The following is a 27,493-nucleotide window of genomic DNA, read 5'->3' as shown; positions in this document are numbered from 1 at the left end:
GAATTTTTAATTAAATTACAGTTAACAAATACCTACATATTTTTGTACAGAGAAATCTACATAATATTCCTTTGACACTTCATATACGTATCCATAAATAAAAATTTATTTTAATTATTTTAGACACTTATTACTTAGTTGGACATTTACACTTTTCTACATTTTTAATACAAGTATACATACTAATCTTGAAAATAATATGAACACATTCTAAAGTATTTCAACTTTTTTCTTTAAAAAAAAAAAAAATTAGCATTATATATTTATATTCACAGGTGAATCATAAATGGATTTTTTTTTTTTTTTTTCCTGAATCAAAATTATATTTGTTTATTTAAAACAAAACTCTATTATGACAAAGTAGTGGAATAAATATATTTTTATTATATAAAAATCATTACAATGATGATAAAATTTTATTTTCTAAATGGTGAATTAAATTTTTTATAATACTACCATTACCCGATATATGTATAAAAGTAAAAGTTTATATTTATATATAAATGTGCCCACACCAAACCTGCGTCCTAAACCATGCTACTTAGACCTTAAAACTCTAATATAGAAACCTAGTTGAAGGAGTTATATATATATATATATATATTAGATGAAGTAGATAAGATCAAAAGACAAAACTCATCCATTTCATTTAATGGATAGAAACTCATTAGCAAGGTTGCTCGGTTAGAGTTTTAGGCCTAAGAATCATTTTTCTTCTTAGAATTTAAGATATCATCGTATCCGCGTTGTATCGTGATTATGTCTATGGTACTTAGGTAGAATGTTATTAAAGATTCAGTATTAACACCCAGTGGTACTTTCTCACCTTGTAAACTAAAATGTTAAAGGTTGAAAGTTCCTTAAACGGCATTTGCCTGAATGAATTTCTTGTCTAGATTTCTTTTCTTTTCTTGTTTTTAAAAAGAAAAGGTAAAACAAAGGAAAGAGACGGTCAAACTGACCCAAAACTAGGGGTGAAAAGACCCCACGGAAAGAAAATTGCCTGAATAAAGCACAAGTTCTTGACTAATGAAACAAGATGATTCATGGGGGAAACCATCCCTAAAAAATTAAATGAAAAGCTCAAATTTTCTGCTCAGGGAGAAATTTCTAAAGCCAGATCCAACCTCAGACACACTACAAATATCATGGGATAACCAAATACCATTTTAACAAGGAAGATATATACCTTTCGATGCAAATATGCTTATTTTGTCACGCATAGTGTTCGAAGAACAAAACTAGCAAATAGGCTTACTTTGTTACGCATAATGTTCGAAGAACAAAACTAATGGTCTTGAGACCATTATACACCAAAAGTTGTAACTTAGCGGTAGTACTTCTTCAACCTTCCAAAATAGAAAATCGAAAGCTCAAGTTAACAAAAGAGCAAAGTGGATACTTGAATTTCTTCTTGCCAAGGTAAAAAAAAAAAAAAAAAAATAAGTTTCGGAAGAACCCTTAAGTGAAAATGTTAGTGAAGTTGTAAATACAACTTCCAGCAAGAGAAATTGTAGATACCATCACAATCCCCATGGTGCATTTCCACCATACACATCCAACATTGAAATGAAAGATGTGGATATAACCTGAGAATAAAGCCAAATAATTCAGGGCTCAAAAACCTACATAATAAAAGGAAAAACAAACAGAGAATGAGTCATTATTGAAATATTTGGAGTCAATATAAACTTTTCGGGTCCCCACATTGTCTGGAAATGCTGGTAGAATAAAGTTCTAGTGATGTTTCTTCCAACAAAAGTAGACAATTCTATCAGCAATCAATAAAATCGCAAAAGCAAAATGGAATCCAGACCTGAGTGCAATTTAACATGTAAAACCCTTAAAAGTCAAAACAACTTTTCAAATAGTATTCTGCTCCCACATTTCAAGTATGTTCTGCTCAAAAAGTTCTTTTTTACTTGAAAGAATAATACTTTGGAAAGTGGCTCAGCTAGTAGACTACTAATATGTATAATGTATGCAAGAATATAATCCATATATCAGTTCACATAAAAACTTATTTACAAGTTTACAAGCACCACATTGCTGAAACACTAATTGAAAACGTAATATGGGTACTCTTCCACAGTTTTTCCGTTCTCTCGTGACAATATTCCTTGAAATTCAAACAACTCAACCCTATACCAGTAAATCTGTATCTTAAAATACTGTGCTACAAGTCTCATTACAATGATATTTCACCCAGGAATCATGGAACCTCGCTTGAGAAGCATACATGTTCTCAATGGTGTAAAAAATGGGATATCTTCAAGCAGTCATCCAAAAGGCCGCTCGAACAATCCAAAATCCTAATTGTGAACTGATGTGCTCTTGCTTACCCAAGTCCACCTTCTAAAGCTATGGCAACAAACATCACTTTTCACTACTCACCAAAAAAATAAAATTCAGCAGCGAACAAACAAATCTTGCTTATTATTCTTTCTTTGAATCTACACTTTCACCAAGAAGTACCTCAATGCAACTCCATCCAAAGACTAATTCATCCTTCATCATCTATCTTAATCCCATGCCTCAATTTCAAGGTAAGTACATTTTCAAGAGCAATCAAATCTTGTAAAACAAGTAAAAAAAACGAAAGATTGTAGTCAAAGGTCATCATACTCGTCAAGAAGGCACTACACCCTTTACTTGTGCGGATTCCAGCTCCGGAAGAATTTCAGAAACCACCTTTTGCAGGGCAACACGATGCAGCCGGTTATTGCTTCCATTTATGACCATTTTTGATAGGAATGTAACTTCCTGAGCATCCAAATTTTCATCAAGTAGCTCACTCCAAAAATTGTCATCCTCATTGAGGTTTTTTGCCCTCATGAGTTCTATGACTTGATTCAAGGTTGCAACGTTTCTACCAGCGCCACAGCCCATGGCAGTTGCAGCACCCACTGCATTTGCAATTGTTAATGTATAAACCATGGGCATATTGCTTATGAACCCAAATGCTATAGCGGCTACAAAACTATCTCCACACCCAACGGTGTCAACAACATTCACCTGTTGAAATTTCAGAATACTTATTAATGACACACGGTACTAATGAGAGATAAATACAATATGAGTCCCAAGTGCAATAAAATACTGAAACTCCAGTGTGTGAATGTGCATTTGTTTAACAGAAAATCGTAATATACCTCAAAAGAATACTACAGGGAGTGTACAGTTAATTTAAAGAAAATACAAAAAAATTTCGGAGAAAATTCTAAAAAGGATTTGCTTGCCATTCTCTCTCTCTTAAACTAGAGAAACATTAACATGCCATAAACCCAATATGATTTTTGAGTTCATAATAAGGTGAACTTTCAAATAGAATATTTTAGCGTCTTAGCATCAAATAACATTATGAAGGAAAAGTGTGCCGATTTTCATACAGAAACACATCAAACATCTCTATAAATTTATACCTTGAATGCTGGGGCACATGATATACTTGACATGGTGATCAAAATTGAACCCCTTGAACCCATTTTGACAATCACCCATTTTGTGCGCACTCCTTTTCTAAGCAATTCCTGTCCTGCCAGTATTGGGTTTCCAATGCCAGTTAATGATTCAGCCTGGCACATTACCAATAAATCAAGTCACACAGTTAAGACAATACACTATTTTATTGAAGTCAAAACGCAGCATGAATTAAAAAGGATACTACAAAAATGCAATCACAATGCCTCTCTCACTACCTCGGAGTAAAATTTGTTATTATACTCTTTATGAGAATGAATTATAATAAGGTTGGTAACATGAATGCAAATCAATAGTGCATAATCTTGGTGATTTTGGATTCAGTGACGTTCAAATACTCCATATTTAAATACTTATCAAAAAAAAAATACTCCATATTTAGTATTTATTAGAAGAAGCTAAATAAATAAATAAAGCTCAGCAATGTTGGGATGACCCTTTGGAACATGATCCCATTCATTTAATGAAACAGCATAACATCCTGTTACCATACAACTTTAAGAGATACAGGTGCGAACTGATAACACTTGGCGGAATTCAGGAATCTCAAAATAAACCCTTGTGCAATTTGTAACTTTCACATCTTGTTTCAACTAAGTGAACTAAATGAGCAGTCTGACATGGATACTTATAAGCAAATGAGAAATATCTTTCTAACTTAATAGAAGTTCCACAGGAAACTTATATTATTTCTCCCTTTTCATATGAATTACTTCAGATTGCAGACAGTTAAATCCTTATAACCTACGGAATAGAAGAAAAGTTCAACTATTGCATTTCAACCATGTCCTAGTGCACTAAAAATTTTCGATTCAATAAAATCCAAATGACATTGACCTATACTCACATATATAACTGGTCACGCATCAAAATATCTATCATCTAAAAAAACATTTCTCTCTCTCTCTCCTCCTTTCTTTTCCTAATTGATATGATAACAATGAGAATTGAACCCATAACCTCACCTCTTCACCTTAAATCCTATACCATCACTTTCCAGTGTGCGATAATGCCTTCGGCACAGACCAGCCACCTTTTATGACAAAAAAGTAGAGCAATGAAGATTTAACATGCCCATAAAATGAACTTAGATTAATATATGTTGAATAGAAATGGCAGGAGGAATGATAGATTGTAAATGATATATAGCTTGAGAACCTAGAGGTAGAAATAACTTATAGCAAGAAAGAGCTGCATGAATGAGTATGAAGCAGCAATATGCTTCAAGTTGGCAGAGCAGCAACCTGGAAGTACATGAGGAAGGACAAAGAGGCAGCATCTTCAAGTGGTGTAAAGAACCTTATAGATGGGTATGAATTAGCATCTCTACAAAAAAACACATAGTGTTATCAAAGGCCCAAGGCGCTGGAAGTCCTTTGGAGCATAGGCACAAGACGAGGTGCGCGCCTGAGTTAAGCAAGGCACAGAAGTGAAAATTAATTACTATTAAAGAATATTCATATTCCATATTAAAGGCGCAACTGGGCACACAACAGGTGCAACAATGTAGTAAGCCTGGAGCCTAGGCGCGCCTTTAACAACACTGTATACACCAGTGACCAATTTCGTTCAATACACAACAACGTTATAGCATCTGCAACTTAGTTAAAAGCTCTAAGTGGAGGTGAACACAAACCATTAACAGACGAACAACACACTGGGCAACAATCTAAAAAATAATTGCGATTCTGTATAGGAAAATTAAAGTCGGCCCCTCCAAATTTAAAAAAAAATTCTTATTTATGGCTACCTATCTATGGTTATTAAAGGTGGTTTGCAAACAAAATTACCTGTGACCCCTTCAAATTCCAAGAAATCATTTAAGTCTTGCTTTTAAAAAATCAAATCTAGTAAAAAAAAAAGTGTCAATTATTATTATAATCCTTGCTACAGCATATAACTACTCTATTTATACACACACACACACACACACTATTTGTTATGAATTAAAGAGAAGAAACTTGACCGTTTCATTTATCGGACAATTGTTGTTCTTTCCATTTTTTCTTCTCATATTATTTAAAGACATTCACATGCTCCTAAAAGTATACATTAAAATTGCGATGAAAGAAAAATCATTACAATTATTTCAATTCTTAATTTTAAAATTTATTATTATATTACTAGTTGGCCCTCCAAATGAATATTTCTGGCTCCCCCCCCTGCTTATAGATTATAGTTTTAACATACAACATGGACCTAGAAAGAGTAAATGAAAAATGGTCTAATGTATAAGATAAAAAGAAAAAAGAAAACGCAGAAAGAGAAAGGTAGGGAAGCGGAGGGGGTTTCCAAACCTCCTCAGATGTTAGAAGAAGAACATCACTCATCCTCAAGAACTTGCCAAGCGCTCTTTGTTCTTCAGGTGTTCCAGTGGAAAGGCTTTTCCCACGTGGTCCAGGATCAAAAAATATTGAAGTCCCTACTTCAACAGCATATTCTAGAGCAGATACAATCAAACCAGGGGCAAGCTCATCAAAGCCATAACCATTGCAGAACAGGATCTTTGACCTTTTTATAGCAATCTTTACTTGACTTGATAGTTTGCTCATCCAACTGAATGCAGGCTCCTTGCTAAAATCAGCTCGACTGGTAGACAAAACAAATGTGTTCAGTGACACCATTCTTCAAAAATAATTGTGACAATAACATCCATCAAAGAGATGAACTTTGTACAGTACAAGGCTAGTCTTCAGACCTTAGAAAAGAACCTTAACTTGCGTACTTTTACCTGCAAAAACCATGTCTTTGCAAAGAGTCCACCAAAACCCAGCATAAAAGTGTTTCATATGCGGCACCAGAACCGTTAACATCAGCATCGTCTTCACTCATCCCCACCATACCAATTCCCTCATCATTAAGCACATCTACGAGGAAGCGTCCATAGATTTCACTACCAACATGACCAATTGCTGTACAGCAAAGTCCCAGTCTTGCCGCTGCTATAGCCATGTTGCAGTTACCACCGGCTTCCCAGTATTGCTATGCACAAAAGCAAAATAGTACAAAGCTTTAAACAGTCAATAACAATACTTAAAAAGGAACAAAAAAAAAAAAAAACATGCTCAAGTTTAGTGTAAGAACAATAAGAAAAACGGTAAGGAGTATCATCAAGAACAACCAATTTGTAAAATATAACGGTGAGACAATTGGCTGTTGGTTACCCAGCTCAAAAAGATCATAATTGAAAATTCCCAACCTAACAGTAAGGTGGTTAATAGTAAACTGTTACTATTTTTAATTATATATGTTTGACCATGACTTTTCTGGACATATGCTACTCTTAATCATCATCGAATATAATCAGTCAAAGTTGTTTGGACAGGGAAAAAAAAAAAAAATTATATATATATATATAATCAGTCAAACTGTCTCAAAGAAATTCTCCAAGGTAGCCTCTTAGGGTCCAAACTTCTTCGCATTGCTGCACTAAAAATTCTTTTGAAAATTTTCCCTTGCAGAAAAACTTAAAAAGAGCCTATATGTCTATGAATACGTCAGCTTTACCAAAATGAGAGTAGATTTTATTAAGCTGCTAACAAATTGAAACATTTGAGGTAATTTAGTCTTCGTCTCATTTATCTTCTTCACAGTAAGGGTGCAACTTAGGGGTGCCAACCTGATTTATTTTACGGGCTTGGGCAACCATTTTTACAATTAGGGTTGGAATTGGGTTGAAAATTCTCAACCCGGACTTAATTAGGGTTGGGCGTGAGTTAAGCCGTTACCAACCGGCACCCAATCCAAACCCAAATTTTATCTCTACTTTATATATATATATATATATATATATATATATATATTAAGTTTTTTCTTTATATCTATTTATAATTCATAAAAATATTATAAATATTATAAAATCATGATCAACATTTTTTAAAAAAAATATATATTACTAATTTGGAGAATTAACATCCTGAATCTTTTATAATTTTTAAGAAATTTAAATTCAAATTTTAGAAAATTTATGCATTGGTGTAATCTAACCCGAAATTAATCCGAGATCAACCCAATTTTCAGTCCGATTGCTCTAACACAAGCTTAACTCGAGTTCAGATATGTGGAAGTGTGTCGGGCTCAGGTTGGGAGCTTGGGTTGAAGGTTGGGTTGGTTGGGCTTGGGTTAAAGCTTTTATAACTCAGATTACGCTTAGGTTAGCCGCCCAACCACCCAAGTTGCACCCCTTATTCTCTCTTCTTCCTCTTCCTAAACTTACATCATGTGATTTTAGTGTAATAGGATCCCTGCTAATATGCTATATCTCTATTTTTGTTTCTGACATTAACTTTTCTACCTTGATCATTTGCCAGGAGGTTGATGCAACACTGCAAAATTCACAAAGAAGACAACTAAAAACCAGTTTTTGCAAAAGTAGCATGGTTTACTTCATACTCTTTTTTTTTTTTTGATTAGTAAAATTGTAAAACATACTCTTAATATATAACCACCATCATATTAGTATATTATAACAACTGCCAAATGCAATCAGACAATATCTGAACTATTATCTCATCATTTATGTTCCCCATTTCTTCTTCTATCTACTTCGCATTAATGTAAATCATCACGCTGTCCAGGGGAAAAAAGTATAGCTAATCATCATCCTGGATAACAATGCAACGGACCTTTATTGCACGTCACAAATCCTTAATTGAATATTGTAATTGATAGTCACATTTAAATTCAAGTTTTTCATATCTTGTTCCAACCTCAGTAAGATATTGAAGGAAGGAAGTTCCCAGTTAACTCTGAACTCCCAAAGTTCACCCAAAAGAGAAATATATATGTGATGCCCCACATTGTAGTTGTAGCTATCTTTTTGTTAAGTGAACTCACAACATCTTCTTAGAATCTATGGTGTTAAGAACTTCAAACACCATTCCAAGCAGTTATATATAAAGTGGTATATATATAGTAAGAAATTTATTCTTTAAATAAAAATGTTGAAGGCGGGCCTTGGCGCAATGGTAAGGTTGCTCCACTGTGTTATGAGTTCAAAATGGAAAACAACTTCTCCACATGCAAAGAGCATGTTAAGTTTTGAAGATGCAGTGTGTAAGGTATTTCTCATAATTAAAGTACTTTTATTTGTATGGTAATAATATTGCTTAAATCAATTCTATTATTAATTTTACAATATTGCCCTTTAATGTAGTGTTATTATATTTATGCACTAAAAAACATTGCAGTACCATTATATTGATTCTTATAGAGTTTCATTGGCTTCAATAATTACATAAGGATCAAGTTGTTTTAATCTTTTTCTGTTATCATATTTTATATATTTTTATTATAAAAGAAGGGTAAAAATTGTCTTTATAAAAAAAAATAGATAATATTGTCTAAGAAAAAATGGTTACCTAAAATTTAGAACCTCTACTTACAAGCTCAATTAAAATCTTGAAATTTTAGCTTCAATCAAAAGCTCTAGTGAGCTCAAATATCTACCATTTAAGGAGCTTTTTTTGGTTCCTAGACACATCAAAAAGTAAATTTTTTAAAATATCAAACTAGCTAAGGGTACTTAAAATTTTAAAATTTCTACAAATAATTTTAAATTATTTTTATTTGCAATATAGCTCATGATATATGTGTGCATATAACATATGTGGTGTATTAATATATTATAGTGGGATTTGTTTTTCCATTCAGATATTGGCTTCCAAGTTTATGTATTTTACATGGTTGTGGTTGTGGGCAATTAAAATACTCTATGAACTTGAGTTAAGGGGGCCCACTGAATTTTTCTCAAGCTCACTGATAAGAAAGGCTGTTGTTTGAGCAATCCCACGTCAACAAAGCAGAACATCATTTTTGCTCTTCATTAAGTCTACAGTCTCACACAAATGCTGTGACTGGAGAATATGGTGGGAAAGAAGAATGTTAATTATTAGTTTTATTTATTATTTGATAATGGATTATCTATAGGGTTTCGTTCATCGAACCTACCACCCCACACAGAACAAAAATTGAACTCCTTAGTTCTTCAAAAATTACAATCCAGAAATGAATCAAAGGCGCTGGAGAATCAAATCAAACTAAGAAATTAACATCAGGTTGGTCAGTTCTGCTGTTCGTCAGCCTAAACGTATGCCCCTCCATAAACATGAAATTGAACTCATTTACCACTCTCAGACCGGTGCATTGCCAGTTTTATCTCGTTTTTTCATAAAAATAAAAAAATAATAATAAAAGAAGAAAAAATAAAAATGACGCTATACTCATGTCCCAAATCAAACATGTGTGCAACTCGAAGCAAGTTTGTCGGCCTATCCAGTCAGGTGGGTTGGGCATCAAGAGGTTGGATATGTTCAACAAGGCCTTGCTTGGGAAGTGGTTGTGGAGGTTTGGGTGGAAAGGCCCAAGTTTGGGAAGTACAGGGGTGGGTGGTGCTCTCTAGAGGTGAGGCAGCCAGCTGGGTGGGTGTTTGGAAGGCCCATCCGGAAAGGGTGGGATGATGAGTCAACTAGTGTTGCATGTGCAAGCAGGAAGAAGAGTCTCAGTCAGTCATCTTCTCTTGCATTGCCCTGTGTCTCGACATAATTGGGTTTTTGCCCTATTTGGCGTCCACTGGGTTATGATGGAATCCCCACAAAGGTGCAAACCATGCTTGAGGCTTGGAGAGGACATGCAATGAGGAGACAAGTCCAAGATGCTTGGAGGGTGGCGCACACTTGTTTATAGTGGGGGTTGTGGCGTGAAAAGAACAGGCGGTCATTTGAAGAAGTCGAGGTTCACATATAGGTGTTCAAGTTCTCCATTCTTTATACCTTTTTTTTTTTTTTTTTTTGGGTACATGGGTAAAATTGTAAATCAGTGGAGATGTAATTTTTTTTTTTTTTTTTTTTGTGGATACATTGATTGTATAGCAGACCCTCTTGGACTTGCTTTTGTTCTTAGGCTGCACTCCCCTTTTAGGGCTCTTTAATGAAATCTTACTTATCAAAAAATGAGTGAGTATACACAATGTGAGGAGGGGGGGAGGAATAATGTCCTTGCCATGTCTACTAGAGTGGTATGTAAAAATAGTGCTGTTATGATCAATGATTGGGAGATTGTAAAAAAAATGGGTATCAATTCCTATGGATCCATTCGAGGATTACAAAAATGGATTGAGGGTGTAATGCTGGAGTTTCCTTCACGATAATTGGAAACTTTAACAACTCAGTCATCCATATATATATTATATTCGTCGACAATGGTGGTGTCGGCCCCTTAGAGCACCCCATAATCCACCACGGGACACATGCAGTCCCCCTGTCCCACATCCACAAGTTAAGAACTTTAAGTCCAATTAATTAATTTTTTTTTGATAAGTAAAGAACTTTAAGTCCAATTAATATGACTTGCCCCACATATCTATAGCCTTAAATATGTTTGGATTTCAATATGCATGTTCTTCGTTAACAACCTTAGAAGATGTAGAAGTTCAGATCCTACTGAACTTGAAAAGCTATTATTCTCTCTAAAAATTGAAAAGGCAATGCATTTAAAAAAAAAAAAAAAAAAATGCTGAATCATTCTATTTCCTAGAAGCAACGATAATTTTTTGTAATACTCAATAAAACATTAAAATTCATCAATTAAAATATGGTTTGGGATTGATTCGATATGCATAAAACATAAAGTGACCCAAATTCTAAAATATATATACACACACAAATTTCAGAGGCGTAACAAAATGATAATCATGAAGTTCAATTTGTATACACGTAATTTACTACATACATACATACCAACCTTATCGGGTGTCGATTTAGACAACTGTTCCATATAAGCTTCACGTTCATCCAACGGCGCCGGAGGTAACTTTGGGACATTGAGGACAATATCGACGCAGAGATTTCCGAGAGTGGCAACATCGACATCTTTCACTCCTACACTCCTCAATCTTTCATTGCCATCGGAGAAATTGGAAAATTTAGTGCGGTGTTTGGCAAGAGAGACTTCGATTCCTTTACAGCTGAAGATCGAGGAGTGAGTGTTGTTGTGTAAGATTGTGGGCAAAATGGGGTGGATTAGTCTAGGGTTTTGAAAAGTGATCGGATGAGGATGAGGAGACAATCCATTGCATGTAATTGGGGATTTGAGGGTTATGGTGAGGTGATGCATTCAGTTCAGAGAGAGTGCCGAGAGCACACAGAGAGAGACAATTGGTAGAGAGAGAGAGAGGGAGAGAGGGAAAATAAAGGAAATGAGGGAGTATTATAAAGGGAATCAAAAGGTTGAACGGGTGAATGGAAATGAATCAGAGAGTCAATTTGAGGCTTGCAAGTTGCAACTTTTCCATTATTCTTCCACCTTTGGGTTCTGGAATCTTTGATTTAACTTTTTTTTAATTATGTAACAAAAGAAGTCTTTTTGTTAATTTAACTTACCAAAATAAGAAAAATACTTTTGTTTATTAATTCTGACCGAATAATTCGAATATTATTCTTTTTCTTTTTTGCTATTCCAAATAATTTATTTAATTGACTATAAATAATCTTTATATTTTGTGACATAGGATGTTACTTGTAATGGCATTTCATCAATCAATTAAATTAAAGGAACTTAATTCACACAAATCATTCCATATGATTATGTAACAAAAGAAGACTTTTTGTTAATTTAACCTACCAAAATAAGAAAAAAAGACTTTTGTTTATTAATTCTAGCCGAATAATTTGAAAAAATTTATTTTCTTTTTCGCTATTCCAAATAATTTATTTATTTATTTCTACATTGTTCCAAATAATTTACGCAGTATTTTATTAGTTATAAATTATGTTATTTTATTTGTAATGGTATTTTTTACTTTTAACATTGTGTCCCCAAGAGTTAATTTTTGGTTCCGCCTGTGCGCATGCCTAAAACATGCCAAGACACTGTTCGCTAGTGTTTTTTTACATAAGTTTTAAACATTTTAATCTTTCAATTTTACACTATTCAGTGGAACTAATTTTTTGCAATTATAAACCGTCCACAAAGTGACTTAGTTATTATTTATATATGACTTCGCTTTAACTATTTGACACGTTTAATGTATTCTCAAATTTTGATTTTTTTTTTTCATATATTTATATGGTTAAATAATTAGTCTAATTTATAAAAAAATAAGAATAATATTTTAAATTAAAAATAATATTACTATTTTATGGAATAATTTTAAACAAATTTTTTTTTTTTTTTTGGGAAAGTTAAGTAATTTGTATTAAATAAAAATTAATATTTACAGTGGACTTCAGCTTTAGCCGAAGAAAACAGACCGAAGGCCCAACTTCTAAAATAACATGGAACACATAGGACCAGGCCAGGCCTTAAGAGAGCTTTAAACAATCACGCCACGGATATGCATGTACCACACATATCTTGGGCTTGGGATTGGGCTTGTGTTATGGGTTAGGGAAAAAGCTGACTTGGGCTTGGGCTCACTCTTTGTTGTTAGGGATGGCCCTAATTTGTTGCTCCTGCTTGAATGGGCTTCTATTGGCCTAAGAAAGAAGTAGGTAGAGAATACTGTAACTTTTATTTATGTAATTGTAAAATCTGCAAATATTACTTGCACATTTTCTTTTTCTTTTTTTTTCTTTTTTTGATTTGGAATCTGAGCATTAATACCAACTATGAAATACTACATGAAAACTGAATATATAAAAGAGATTCAATATAGTTTTTTTTTTTTTTTTGAGCATACAACATCACATTCGATGCATATATTGAACAAGATGACAAAGACAAAAAAAGAAGAAGAAAGAAAAAAAGGAAAAGAAAAAAGATACTCATAATATATATGTGCCCAAGATCACCTAAAAAAACATAATTATTTTACTAATTAAATTTAAAACAGATGGTCGAGATTGGCTGAAATGACGTTGAAAAAGTTAATATGATGGTAAAACTTAAAAAAAAAGAAAAAAAAAAAAGAAGCATAAGTGTTGCTATCCTCTGCTTTAGAAAAATTGATTCCAACAGTATGTTGTCTGTGAAGGTTCATCACACTTTTTTTTCATACTTCATATCACTTTCCTTCCCTGAAGATACCTTACTTTCTTAAATTAACGAGTACCTACAGAGCCGATAAGTTAAAATCATTTGTGCGAGGGTCACAAAAGAGTCACTACCGGACCAGATTACATTGGGTTGAAAATGGTTAAGTGTGTTTTATATAGTTGGGGCATGTTTGGTTTTAGAGTTAATTATATTCAGGTTTAAGTTATCTCATATTTAAAACAATTTGAGGTTTAAATTATCCTTCTACCAAACAAACCCTATTTTATACAAATTTGGATAAAATAGTCATTTTACATGGCCTGTATTATAATCATTAATTTATTTAACCGAAGTGAGGGTATTATCGTCATTTTACACCACTAGGGATCCAATAGGGGTTTTTTTTACTACATAGGGACTGATATGCACTATATCGATAGTAGAGGGGGGTTTTCTGCACTTAACCCATATATATATATATATATATATATATATATATATATATATATATATGTCTTTGTGTGTATATAAAGTCTGTCAATTTGTCTTTTAAGGGGTCATATTGTCTTTTAATACTGGTATTTTGGAAAAAAATAAATTAAAAAAATAAGGGTAGACTAAAGTTAAAGGGTCAAACCAAAGTCAATGGGTAAAAATGTTTTTTTACATATAAAAGTGATATGAAGTCAACTAACTTCTGGGGTATGAGCGTTCATAATAGTTATTTTCGAAAGAAACTTAATACTGATATTTGATCAAACTTCAGAGGTGTCAGTGAAATTATCCCAAAAATATTTTACTCTTAGGAGCCTAAGCTCAAGTGCATCTTAGATTTGGAAAAGTTTATCACCAGCTAAAGCAGGCTTGAACAGCACTGAACATTTATTTGAGAGGATAATTAAGTTTCTGAGGCCATCCGCAGCGGGCTCTTGATAGCCCATTTTAGGCTAGCCAATCCACTAAAGGCCCTGCAGCGGCTTAGCTAAACTTGATGGGGCCCATTAGCGATCGAGGGCAGGCTCGAGGTATTCAGCGAGCCGGCTCGCGATCGCTGAATACCTGTTTCTGGTGCAGTTTTTGTCTTATTCCAGAATTCCTTCCACAGTGTGCCGAACTATTTGGCAGATTTTTTTTTTTAATTAAAACCTAAAAATAGGTTACTTTGAGCTCTTTTTTTAAAATAAAATATATTAAATAAAAAATATATTGTTTAGGCACTATTTGTCAAAAATAAATTTTATTTGGGTCAAAAATAAATTAAAAAAAAACTTGTTATTTTGTTTTTTCCCTTTTTTTTTTTTTTTAAATGTGTACAACAAATAATGCATTTGGCCGTTTAAAAATATAACGGTTACAAATATAGCCATTTAGGAAAAGTTTAAATAAAAAAAAATTAATTTTAATTTATTATTATTAATTTTTTAAAAAAATAAAAATTTGGAGAACGAACGTATATTTTTAGAGAGCAAAAACAATTAATGTGGCTTTTAAAGTTACCGACGCAGCTCTTAAAAAAAGTCGATGTGACTGGTAAAAAAAAATTGATGTTGCGTTTTTTAAAAGTCAAAATTTGAAGAGCTGGTCGCAGATTGCCTGAACAAACTATCTAGATTAATCTTACTCTGACTTTCTATACGCGCCGCATTCTTGTATTAATTTGGGAGTATGTGGCACAAACTAGGCAATAAATGGTTCGGTCAAAGAGAATGTTCTATTCCTTCTAGGTGGTTGCTGTAGACTCTCTGAAGAACAATATTAAATTGTTGTTATTTATGACTGATTGTCAACAGACATGCTCATCGAATATGACTCTTTTAACGCCGTTCTTATATCCTCTACACGCACATGCTCATCGTGTACAATAAAATACAGTATCAGAGACTTATTAAATAGAATGGAATTATGTACAAGGGGACAGAGCCCCTTTTTTTTTTTTTTCACACATATATACTTTCATTGGTACTTGAGCTTCCAACCTCACTTAAAAAATAAAATTTTGATACCGTTATGTTACTGATCTATTAATATAGAATCTATCCTTTAGTGGGAGGCACATAGTACGTGCTACAGTTGATGAGGTGTTGTGAATTGTGACATAAAATTTTGGAAGAATACATTCAAATTTGATGTAAAAATAAAAATGAAAAACAAAAAAAATTCAATCATGCCTACCGTGCGTGTGGGGTTCAATTCACATGCAGATCGGACAAACCATTCAAACAACTTATAAAATATTATTTGTATTTGAACCGCCTTACTGTTCATATCTGTGTCACAAATTTAATGATTTTACCCTTATCAAATTTAATGGTTGGTGGTAGAGTAAATTTTCCTTTTCATTATATATTAGAGGCACAGTAATCAAATTTAAAATGCAATCAAATTTTAAAAGTAGTGAAGGTTTTATAATTTTAGCCTAATATTTTATAACAAGACAAAATAAATAAACTAGTATACACTAGGTCAAATTAAATGGGTACAAAGTGAAAATTGTTTTCACTGCTTTATGTGACTATGCCTACCCATTTAACTACAAAGTATATAGGGATAGTTTAGTCTTTTAATTAATTTTTAAGGTAAAAATTTTTTTGAACAAAGTCAAAGGGTATTTAAATCATTTTACATGGTGTCAAAGTTCTGACGCTAACGTTTAGAATGTGAGTGAAAGACAGAACAAAAATTTACAGGATAGGTGATAGTGATTTTCAAAAATATCTCCAACGGCTGAGATTAATCCTAATTATTTATTAGGGCATAATGTTAGCAAAAAGAAAACTAGTTGAGGTCAAATATGTTCGAGTAGTTTCATTAATATCTTTTTATAGTATTCATTGGTGTGGTAAAATTGCTTACAAATTGAAACTGTTTTTGCGGACTTGTGTGATCATATCTACCCCCTCCTAATTTCTTCCTCCTCCCAAACTAAGTGTTCCTTTCTTGAACTCTGATCTTTTGAGAGAATAATTATTATTATTTTTTATTATATTAATAGTGAATGAATTATTAAATTTACTCCTAACAAATTTACAATGACGCGATCATAATAAACTTTTTATAAGTTCATTATAAATAGATAAATTGATAATATTATAAAAAAAATAATACATTAATTTTTTAAACGAAACACTTATTTTAAGATGTATAAAAATAAAAATTGAATATAATACATTCACGTTTTATTTTATTTTTTTCTTTGCAAAAGACAAAGAGAAATAGGAGTACAAATCAATGCAAATGATTCTTAGCTGTCGAGCAATAATATCTAACCTGAATATGACAAGAGCAACATCTTTAGTAAGCTGACTTCTACAATGAACTAGAAGCATTCGTTGGTGTTTGGTCAATTGCGTTTCAAACTCAAACTGTTTTCTGTCCTCGCAGGCGAAAGTTATGACAACAGAATTGAAATTTTAAGAATTCCGTTTGGGTAAAATTTCAACTTTTACGCACAATATCTTTATATACTGATATAAATGTTTAAATCTTATTTTTTGACATTATATTTAATTTTGAACGAAAAATTAGCCGACAATGATTACATGAGTTTATGGATGATGTCATTATATGAATGTATAGTTGAATTTGACTTAATTAAATTTAAAAGATAGTAGTGATATTTTAAGATGTTAATTTTTATAACATATTAATAATATTTATGTGATTATCTTTCTTATATTTAGATATATTGCCAACAAGATTGGGTTTTAAAAATTAATTTCACCCAAGATTGGCTATTTATTCTTACTATTTGGTTCTTATTAGTTGATAAATAAAAATAAAAAAAGTGATGTGACGTGACAATTGATAGATAATTAACTCAATCATAATTTTTAAATTACTCGTATGCTAATGCAGTCCTTCTAGAATGTCTCGACCACCCACCCAAACTAAGTCGGTTCTCCATTATTTTAAATTTTCTATCTTGTGAAGTAAAAAAAATCGTCTCGTCTCTATATATATACTCATTATACACGACACACACCCCCTACACCCCACACACACATACTGTCACACACACACACATACTTTCACACACACCACACACACACAGGTTTCGTTGTACAATGAGGCTCCCGATCATGAATACGTATAGCCTTGGGAAGATTGCAAAATTGACAATCTTTATCTTATTTCTCATATTCACCCCCAAATCTCTTGTAGAAGCTGCAAGGCCTTCGAATGGTGGTGTGAAGACGAAGGCAAATGGCGGCGGATCAATGGATCAAAAGGGTCCACCTAAATATCCTGCCCAAAATCCGCCCACTTATATTCCTTAATTTGGAGATAGTGATCTTGCATGGGCGCATGTTATGAATATATATATTTTTATTTTGATTGCATGTCTTTTTCCCTTGCATGGGCGCATGTTATGAATATATATATTTTTATTTTGATTGTATGTCTTTTTTTTTTTCTTTTTTCTTTTTTTTTTTTTTTCTTGGCTGCTTGGCAGATCTTATGTATAATGTTGTTGAATACATTAATCAGTATCAGTTTGAAGATTATATTGAATCTCTTTTATTATATTCATTTTTCTTATATTTCATAGTTCATATTAATGGCCACAAATATATACTCCACTTACGTTTGTACTTTTTCTTGATTAATTGAAGTTAATGGGTCGAGATAGGCCGCTGACTTTGACTGATTCGTTTGGAAGTAACTTTAATTATTAAAAATACGAAAAAATCAATCCATAGTTCAATACAGCGAAGAAAGAAAAGGGTGTTAGAGAAGACCCTTCAATGGGAAGGATTCCAAAGCTCTCGTGACCTAATCGTGTCTGAGAATCACAAACGGTGAAGAGACATCGGAGGCAAATACTGGGTCTGATAGTGAGGGTCGCAGTTCTTCATAACGGCCGAGCCCTCCACCGTCCGAGCTCGCCGTCGCCATCTCTCCACATCCGAGTTCTCTGCCATCGTTCCATCACAGCCAGCCCATCGCCACCGCCGGTCAGATCATCCTCAGCCAAGCACTCCACCGGCCGAATTCTCCACATCCGATCCCGGCTTCATCCTCGCCGTCCATCCCACCGTCATCCCGCCCTTCGCCGGAATACGACTTCTCTAGTCGCTACTGTCGCCGCCGTTGGGCCATTCCTCCATCGTCGCCAGTGGGTTCTTTTGCTCATGGTCATTCCATCGCCGCTGCCGACCGTCTGCTCACTGCCATCACCACATCACCGAGAGTGCCGTCCTCTAAGTTCTCTGAACCGCCTTGCTCGACGGTCCGTCAACGCCTTGATCACCGGACTCTGTAGCAACCTTGTCCCGCCGATCTCACAGACGTGACAGACAGACCCAACCGATACGGAAAAAATGGGTTTGTTAGAAAGAGAGAGGAGAATGAATGTGACGTGTGGCAGACGTATTTGTACTGGAGTCGCAAGGCCGACTTCTTTACCAAAAACGCGTCGTGATTGTTCAAATGGTTCGTCGCCGACGACCAGAAGAAGAAATCGGCCAAGAAATCCGACGCCCACAAGCTTCCGGTCTTCGATTGTGGCTGTTTGGACTTTTGACTGCTACACGAGCTACTGGTTCCGGTGGGACTCGTCGCCGAACCGTGAGCTCATCCACCAAGCCATTGAGGGCCTTCGAGGAACACTTGGCCAACGGCGAGAAGTCCAAGAAGAGAGAGAAAGTGGTTCGCCAATCCGTCGACAAGCCAGCCGATGTGCCTGACTCAACTGTGCCGGAGATTGAGAAGAGTTCTTCCTTTTCTGTGGGTTCGCCGGAAAAGGCTGAGGAGACGGCGGAGAAGAACGGAGAGGAGGAGACCACCGAAGAGTAGTGCTTGCTGGGAGAGAAGGAAGAGGCATCGACGCCGTCTACGACGGCGATGATTAATTGATGGAGAAGACAGGAATTGGCTGGCGGTTTGTTGAAGATTCAACATTTAATTTTGAAATGAATTAAGATTTATCCAATTAAGTTAAGTGTTTATTTAATTTTTATAACATAATTTGAATATTATTTAAAGTGATAAAATAAGATAAAATATTTATTTTTTAATTACTAACCTTTTAAAATAATTATTATTACATATAGTGATTTCTTGTCTGATGATTATGTTTGGTTGGTAAGAAAATGGTAGCTAACTTTTGTTCAGATTTGGTCAAAATTACCCATAAAAAGTATCCAATTTTTATCTTCTAGTTACTTCCCACTAAGGGAGAGCTTTCCACATAAGGGGGAGGCGATTCCATAAAGGGAGAGTCTCAGACCTAAATTTTTCTCCTTGATGAGTGCCAGAAATTTGAAAAATTGAAACATCCTGAAAGTGATGATTTCTAGAGGCTGAGTCAATAGGCAACAATTCAATAATCTTTTATAGAAAGTAGTAGTCGTTTTTTTTTTTCCTTTTAACTAAATTTGGAGTACTGATTTTTCTGGTCCAAATGTATGTTGCCATTATAATTGTTAGATTATAAGTTTAACTTTTTACTTTTTAGGATTCTTTCTTGTATACTAAAACTTACCATACATGACTACATCAACCATATTATTATTTATATGTTACTTGTTCATTATATCAGCCACCTACTCCAAACATTCTTCTATATAAAGGCCCTTTATTTAATTTTCATTAATTCAATACAATAAAATATATATTTATTTTTAACATGGTATCAAAACCTTTCGATAACCGGGGATGGCACCATCATCCCCTATTCTCGGCAGCGATCAACCTTCAAACTTATGCTTCCACATCCCAATCTTCAATCTCAAGTTCATAATCAACAAATGTTTTATTTGGCCGCCCAATTAACCTCCCAGACACATCATCGTACTTTCATGTCAGTCGCTCCATAATTTGGCAATAGCTCCATAATTTAGTCAATGCTTCATTCTCAGACACAACCAACAACTGCCACGACAGTTGTCATGTTAGACAATTAGCTGCGGTGCTAGCAATAGTGCCACATCAATTGTTAACCGTGCCTCCATCTGCATCATGGGTGAAAATCTATCTCAAACAAATTTCCGCCAAACTGCTTTCATGATCTTGTCTTCAATCAGTTAGGTTTATACTCACCTCGAGTTTGAAAGGAACTATTAGATTACAAATTTAGCTCGTTTCCTACCACCTAGGTTTCTTACATACTACACATTATCATATATGATTACACTAACTATATTACTATCTATAGGTTACTTTGCTCATCACTTATCTATCCCCAAACATTCTCCTATATATAGGACCTTTATACAATCTTCATTAATTCAATATCATATAATATTTTTGATTCCTATATTTTTATCAGTCACGAATTGTTTTCCTTGGTTAACAATAATTATGGTTTTGTCGGTAGCTTTTTTATATAAGAAAATTTTATACCCAAGTTTAGTAATCAACTACTACCTCCGTCTCTTTTTAGTTGCCCGCCTCGTAAACTGTGACTCACTGTGAGTCACAGTTTACGAGGCGGACAACTAAAAAGGGACGGAGGGAGTATGTCACATGGTATCAACTTAATATTAATACATGATTTGAAATTGCAATTCATTAATATCTTAAAATAGTTTTATAAATCTCTCCCAATTTATGCAACTCCAATATAGATCATTAACCTCATGTTCAATAACTAACATATTTAGAGATAATGTGCAAAAAAATTGGTCATACAAGAATTTGTTGCTAATTTTACAATAATGTTCTTTAATAATATATCACCATATTTGATAATAGTCACTTTACAAAAGAATGTGAAGAAATTGTATTTATAAAAAATTTAAAAAGGAATAAAGTTGATACATTTTTTTGAAGAAATCTTGATTTTGGTTGTAATTTCCATATCAAGATAATTAGCACCAAATAGGACAAACTAATAGCCAAGCTGGGTGAAATTAATTTTTTGAACCCAATTCTACATGAGAAAAATTAATCGATCAGGCTAAAACCCACTAACCGGTCCCTACCACTAAAGTTAAAAAAAAAAAACACAAAAAAATCAAATGAAGGAAAAGAGATTCTTCCAAATTGAAGAGTCCGGTTCTCCTACCTTTTTTATTTTATTTTATTTTTTATTTTTATTTGCAAATATATAGTTTAGGAAAAAAATTTGGCAAGCATTCTATGGGCATATTATGAGGGTGTTTTTTTAGTTTCACTTCACCCAAATATAATATGAATACATAAAAGTACAATTTTATTTAGTTTTTTACTTGTGATCACGACCAATATCCCGAAATCATATAACAATTTATCAGCTAAACCCAAGTCGAGCTGCAACCCTTGTATCAATGTATCCTAACTCAATGAAATCCCTTGTACCCAAACTCTATCGCAATCGAGCGGAGCTTGAACAGCTGTTTGATTTGATGAGTTGAGCTAAGATAGCCAGATGTTGGTTCAGCCTGATTGCAGCCCATCGACAGTGGGTCAGCTGTGATGGTCTTGGCTGAGGCTCTAACCAAATCCAGCTTAGGTGCCAAATTTGTCCACACCGTTGCCATTGCTAAACTAGAGTAGCAGAGGAACAAACATATAACTTATTATATAACATATTATCACGTTAAAAATCTTATTGTAATAGTAACTGCAGTATTTAAAGCCATAACATTGACGGCCATACAAAAACAAAAAAAAAATCCTGAAAAGGGTTCCATCCACAAAAGGAGCTCTCACTAGCGAAGTCAAACGTTGTGCAATGTGAGTGTGTGAGTTTCTTGTCATGATATATATACAATTTTCTAGTGGTACCACCAACAACTGGCATAGGTTACACTAATTTTTCTTCCAAAAACAGCCAACTAGCGTATTATAACCAGCTATCCTGAAAGATCAAATCGGAAAGCATACCTCACCGAGAAATCCCAATCCCATATCATCAGCTGTCTTATGAGCCCCTCCTTTACCAAAAATATGCCACTGATCACCACAGTGTGGACACTGCAAGAAACTAATGTTCTCTATGATTCCCAAAATATGTAAGAGCAACCAAACTTCTTAGAAAATGATTAAAAAAAAATAACCAGCAGAGCTCAACTTATATGATAAATAATGATGAGTGCAATATCATTATTATATAACATGGACATCTGCAAAAGCAGTTCGTTAAAAAGAACCATTAATAAGATAAATGTGAGGATGTTTTACATATGGTCAAGGGAACCATTTTCCTATTTTTACTCTAGTATGCTCCCACCTACGGTTGGGTTGCACCTCCTTTGGTGTTTTTTTGTGATTGATTTCAGCGAGGGAAAAAAAGGGGGAGGGGGATCCATACAAGGCGTAATCAAATCATCGATCATTGTACGGCCATATCTAAGCAGGAATTACAGAACAAAGGGGACTGGAAGTCTAAAACAGTACGTAGAGGGATATAGGAGCACCCACAAGCCATAGATCAACAATTCAGTCTATAAATACTGCAAGGTCCACTTTCACCTCCTAAAAAATCTACTGGACCTACTAATATATTTCTTTTCCCAAACAGACCACCCTACTGCCGAAGAGGAGTATGACCCTTCGCCCGATATGAAAATATAGATGTTAATGTGCTGAATGTCATGACTTCTAGAGGCCGAGTAAAGTGGCAACAATTCAATAATCCTTACAGAAAGTACCAGTTATTTTGTCTAGCTTTTCTTATTTATTAAAACACTCGCACCGAAATTTAGTTCTATTTCCCACACCTCACTAAATTAGTCATGATTTGATCCACCTCAAGGAAAATTAGTAATCACCAGTCATGGAAAAGTTTCCCTCAACAAATTCTACATGGAGAACAATACAGGAGACAAAAGTAACGTTCTAAAAAGAAAAGGCATGCCAAAATAAGATCACAGGTGACATACAATGTAGGATAAAAAATCTACCTGCTTTATAAAGCAGGAAAACATAGTAGAAGAATAGTAGTAATCCAAATTTCTATAAAACCAAAGTCACAATAAAAGGAGGCAAGATAACAGAGAGCTCAAACTTCCAGTTGTCAAATCTTAGATTTAATCTAAAGGAAAGTATATAGGTGGGTTTGAAATGTGACCATTAGATTTAATCTAATGGTCGCTATAGAAAGTACAGAAAATTTTTCTTACTCCACCAGGAGCAAGAGATCAGTACTCTCTCTCTATATATATATATATTATGTTACATTAATTATATATATATTATTATATATTATATGTTTAGTCTGACTAGGAGAGGCTAGGGTTATATATATATATATATATAGCTCTAGTAAGATTTTACGCAAGAATAAAAAGAGAGAAAAGGAGGGGGCGCCGAGAGAAAGAAGAGGGTGCCGAGAGAGAGAGAGAGAAGAAAAGAGAGGAGGAAGAAGAAGAAGGCAAGGCCAAACCAAGGTGGAGGACGCCGGTGACTGAGGAGGCTGCCGGAGACAAAGAAGGCGATCCGAAAAGTTTGTGGAGCGTCGTTTTCGTTTCGAAACCTTCAGGTGAGTTCTTTCTCTACTTCTCCTCTTAGAACCCATAAGTTCTATACCTTGGGTACCATGATTCTAGACTGAAATTGCATACTAATCACATAGACTTAGGTTAATAGCATGAAATCGGAGTTGCGTGTTTGTGTATGCACACGTTTGGGTGGTTTAATATATACCTTTATATATATGATGATGGAACTTGCGAATAAAGGCATTGATCTTCAATCATGATGGCATAAAACATGTATTTATGATGGGTATGATGTTTGGAAATTAATTGGGACTTAGATGCACGATATAGGACCCGAAACGAGGGATTTCAGACTCAAAAACGGACCTGCAGAGCTGGTTCTGGGAACCAGCGCTCGAACGCTGCTGAACAGGGACAGGGCTCGAGCACTGGGGACCCATTTCGCCCCAGAAGTGTCCCGAATGGCTCCGAATTAATTTTTAAAGATTCCGAACGTGTTCTAAATAATTCAAGGTCCACTTTCACCTCCTAAAAAATCTACTGGACCTAATAATATACATTTTTTTCCCAAACAGACCACCCTACTGCCAAAAAGGAGTATGACCCTTCACTCGAAATGAAAATATAGATGTTAATGTGCTGAATGTCATGACTTCTAGAGGCTATGTCAAGTGGCAACAAGTCAATAATCCTTACAGAAAGTACCAGTTATTTTGTCTAGTTTTTCTTATTATTAAAACACTTGGGCCGAAATTTAGTTCTATTTCCCACACCTCACTAAATTAGTCATGATTTGATCCACCTCATGGAAAATTAGTAATCACCGGTCATGGAAAAGTTTTCCTCAACAAATTCTGCATGGAGATTGGAGACCAATACAAGACACAAAAAGTAACATTCTAAAAAGAAAAGGCATGCCAAAATAAGGCAGGAAAACATGGTAGAAGAATAGTAGTAATCCAAATTTCTATAAAAACAAAGTCACTATAAAAGGAGGCAAGATAACAGAGAGCTCAAACTTCCAGTTGTCAACACTTAGTATTCTACAAGGAATTTATATGCTGCCCCACGACTATGCATGCACCAAAAAGAAACCACCCGTAAGCGTGTGCGCGATTTGCTTATTTATTTATTTATTTTTGGGGTTGTGGTGGGGGTTGAGTGGATCTATGTGCTTGCGTCAATATAATAACCCTAAGCAGCAATTTTCTCCAGTCAGGTACCTAAACATTTTGTCCGTAAGATAAGCAAAATGAATGAAGTTTCTAAGATGTAGAAACTTTGTTGAGATAATAGATAGAATAAAGTCTGCCCAATACTAAGGTAGAACCTTACATAAAAACATATGGACGAGGAATATTCAGTGTGAAAAGTTTGGAATTACCTGTGTTACAAGGTATTTAATTAATACATGCTTTGAAATTGCAATTCATATATAAAAGCATGATATACTCTTCCTATTTATGCAACTCCAATAATACCAATAAAGTTGATCAACATCATGTTCCATTTAGGGAACATATTCCCTCTTCTTTCTTTTGAAGCTGAATAATAATAATAATAATAATACCCACATGTTATTTACCACTTAAGCAAACAGGTAGATCCGGTTAAATAGGTGGGTTTGTTAATTCAGTCTAAATTGCACCACCTATATCACTTGGTTCCGATCAATGAATTGATGAATTAAGGAAAATGTTATACCAGGTGACTAAATTTGCAGACTCAATAAATCAAATATTTGGGCTAGCAATGTCACCGAATAAAAGCCAGTGCAACCCTTCTTTTCTTTTCTTCCTCCTTGCGCCATCTCTCTTCTATCTCTCAATTTTTTGAAACCTGGTGCGGTGGTAATAAAACGGTGTTGTATCACACCAACGGTTTTGATCATTTACACATTTGAATAAGAAGATTCATTACCCACCTTTTGTTCCCCGGATAGAAAAATGATGGTTTGTTTTGTTTTTCAGTAGGATACTTTTCAGTCTTTTCCCCATCTTTTTGTCCCTTTCATCCCTCCATCTTTATTTTTCATCTTTTCCCCATCTTTTTGTCCCTTTCATCTCCCCATCTTTATTTTTCATCTTTTCCCCATCTTTTAGTCAAACACCAATCACGTCAAGACCACCCTATTTTTCTTCTTTTTTAGGAGTATTTTTTTGCTGTCCTTTTAGCTATAAATATATCTGCATTCAAATTTCTTAATTTCTTTCGTTTTCTCACCAACCAAACATAATCTTTACCTATAAAATCACCTATACGAAGAAAACCAAGAATAATTATTCTAGATCCCACTTCACAAAAAATTAATGACAAACTATTTCTACTATCAAGCATAACTAAAAAAAAAAAATTCTAAAACCTTCACCAGAAAAAAAATAAAAATAAAAATAAAAAATCTCAAAACAACAAATGCAAATGTAATAAAAATAATATAAAACAGACACTGACCTGCGACAAACCCAAAACCTTAGCCCTTAGGGAACTCCCATTAACGTCCTCTTCATTACCTCGCAATCCGTCGACTCCACAACGTCACAATTTTGTACCATAAAGAAAAAAATATTATCACAAGTCAAATTCATATTGTTCAAAAAAAACTTCATTTCCGCATCAATTCGGAGCTAAAATTTCCCAGAATATTGCAGATCCAAAATTCTAGTCGATACTAAACAGTAAATTATTCGAAGACAAATCATCAAAATAATAATAATATTAATAATCTTCAAATCAATAAATCTATACGCTGAAACTCAAATGTCCTCTAAATCATACCCAAACCACTCCCAAAAAACATAAAAAAATCAAATAAGAAGAAGAACTACTCAATGTCTTCTAAATCAAAAGTTCAAAACCCCCCAAAAAAAAGAAGAAAAATAAAATAAAATAATTGGAATAAAAAGAAGAAAAATAAAATAAAATAACTGAAATAAAAAGAAGAAATACTACATGTCATGTAAATCAAACCCAAACACATGACAAAAAGGAAAAAATAATAAACAAATAAATAAAATAAAAGAGAATCGTAATCAGAGTCGGACATACATTTATCACTGTTGAATGGCTCTTTCAGTCGCCGGGGAGCGACGAATCATTTGACCAGTCGCAGAGAGCTTGGCTTTCGCCGGTTGATAAAAGTAGGCTTTAGATGAAGAAAAGATCTCAAACCGTCCCTGCCACTTGAAAAAAAAAAAAAAAAAAAAAAAAAAAAAAAGAAAAATCTGGATCCCCTCCGATTTGTCATTTGTGCCCCCGCAAAAGAAAACTTACTGTTGGATAAAATTGGTCACCACTTGAAATATATAAAAATTCAACATCCTTTTTGTTTGGATTAAATTGTGTATGAAATTGAACGTGGGCAATTTAGATGCGGCATGATTTTGATCCCTTAAAAAGAAAAAGAAAAAACTACTGATATATATATATATATATATATATATATATATATATATATTTCATTCAAAGGCACAAAAGCCAAGAGTCAAAACGGCGGTACAGAGACATAAAGCCAAACCAGAAAAGTCATACAAATCTTGAAGCAAAACAAATAAATGAAGAACAGACTCTAGATTTGTGGAAGAAATAGAGCCTAACATTCTGCAAACGGAACCACTATGAGAGAACGCGGCAAACTGTAGAGACCGAAAGATCTGGCCATCAACACGGCAACCGTTTTA

The 27,493-nt window shown here is 34.0% G+C and overlaps 1 protein-coding gene and 1 long non-coding RNA gene across 4 annotated transcripts; both read right to left on the bottom strand.

The window, feature by feature from the left end:
- Positions 1–1,982: 1,982 nt before the first annotated feature.
- Positions 1,983–11,735, bottom strand: LOC132306838 (fructokinase-1). Of its 2 annotated transcripts, none has more exons than XM_059804404.1 (5): positions 11,221–11,735; positions 6,212–6,462; positions 5,778–6,069; positions 3,423–3,575; positions 1,983–3,015 (listed from the first exon to the last, which is right to left on the bottom strand). In XM_059804404.1, exons 1-5 carry the CDS (start codon positions 11,590–11,592, stop codon positions 2,629–2,631), a joined length of 1,455 nt encoding a protein of 484 aa, XP_059660387.1. In that variant the 5' UTR covers positions 11,593–11,735; the 3' UTR covers positions 1,983–2,628. The 2 variants fall into 2 exon arrangements, with proteins under 2 accessions (XP_059660387.1, XP_059660388.1); XM_059804405.1 differs by having other exon boundaries at positions 11,217–11,487.
- A 9,155-nt stretch (positions 11,736–20,890) lies between these two features.
- LOC132306837 (uncharacterized) lies at positions 20,891–27,028 on the bottom strand. 2 transcript variants are annotated; one of them, XR_009482118.1, is made up of 3 exons: positions 26,268–27,028; positions 22,261–22,360; positions 20,891–21,921 (listed from the first exon to the last, which is right to left on the bottom strand). It is a non-coding gene; the product is annotated as an uncharacterized LOC132306837 (long non-coding RNA). The 2 variants fall into 2 exon arrangements; XR_009482117.1 differs by having other exon boundaries at positions 22,261–22,350; positions 26,268–27,015.
- Between the last annotated feature and the right edge of the window lie 465 nt (positions 27,029–27,493).

This window comes from Cornus florida, unplaced genomic scaffold, assembly GCF_030987335.1.
Source record: "Cornus florida cultivar Cherokee Brave unplaced genomic scaffold, ASM3098733v1 CherokeeBrave_3.0.0_Hap2_Chr05, whole genome shotgun sequence".
Taxonomy (NCBI): Eukaryota; Viridiplantae; Streptophyta; class Magnoliopsida; order Cornales; family Cornaceae; genus Cornus; species Cornus florida.
The sequence above is the reverse complement of the archived record's forward strand: the minus strand, read 5'-3'. Positions and strand labels throughout refer to the sequence as shown.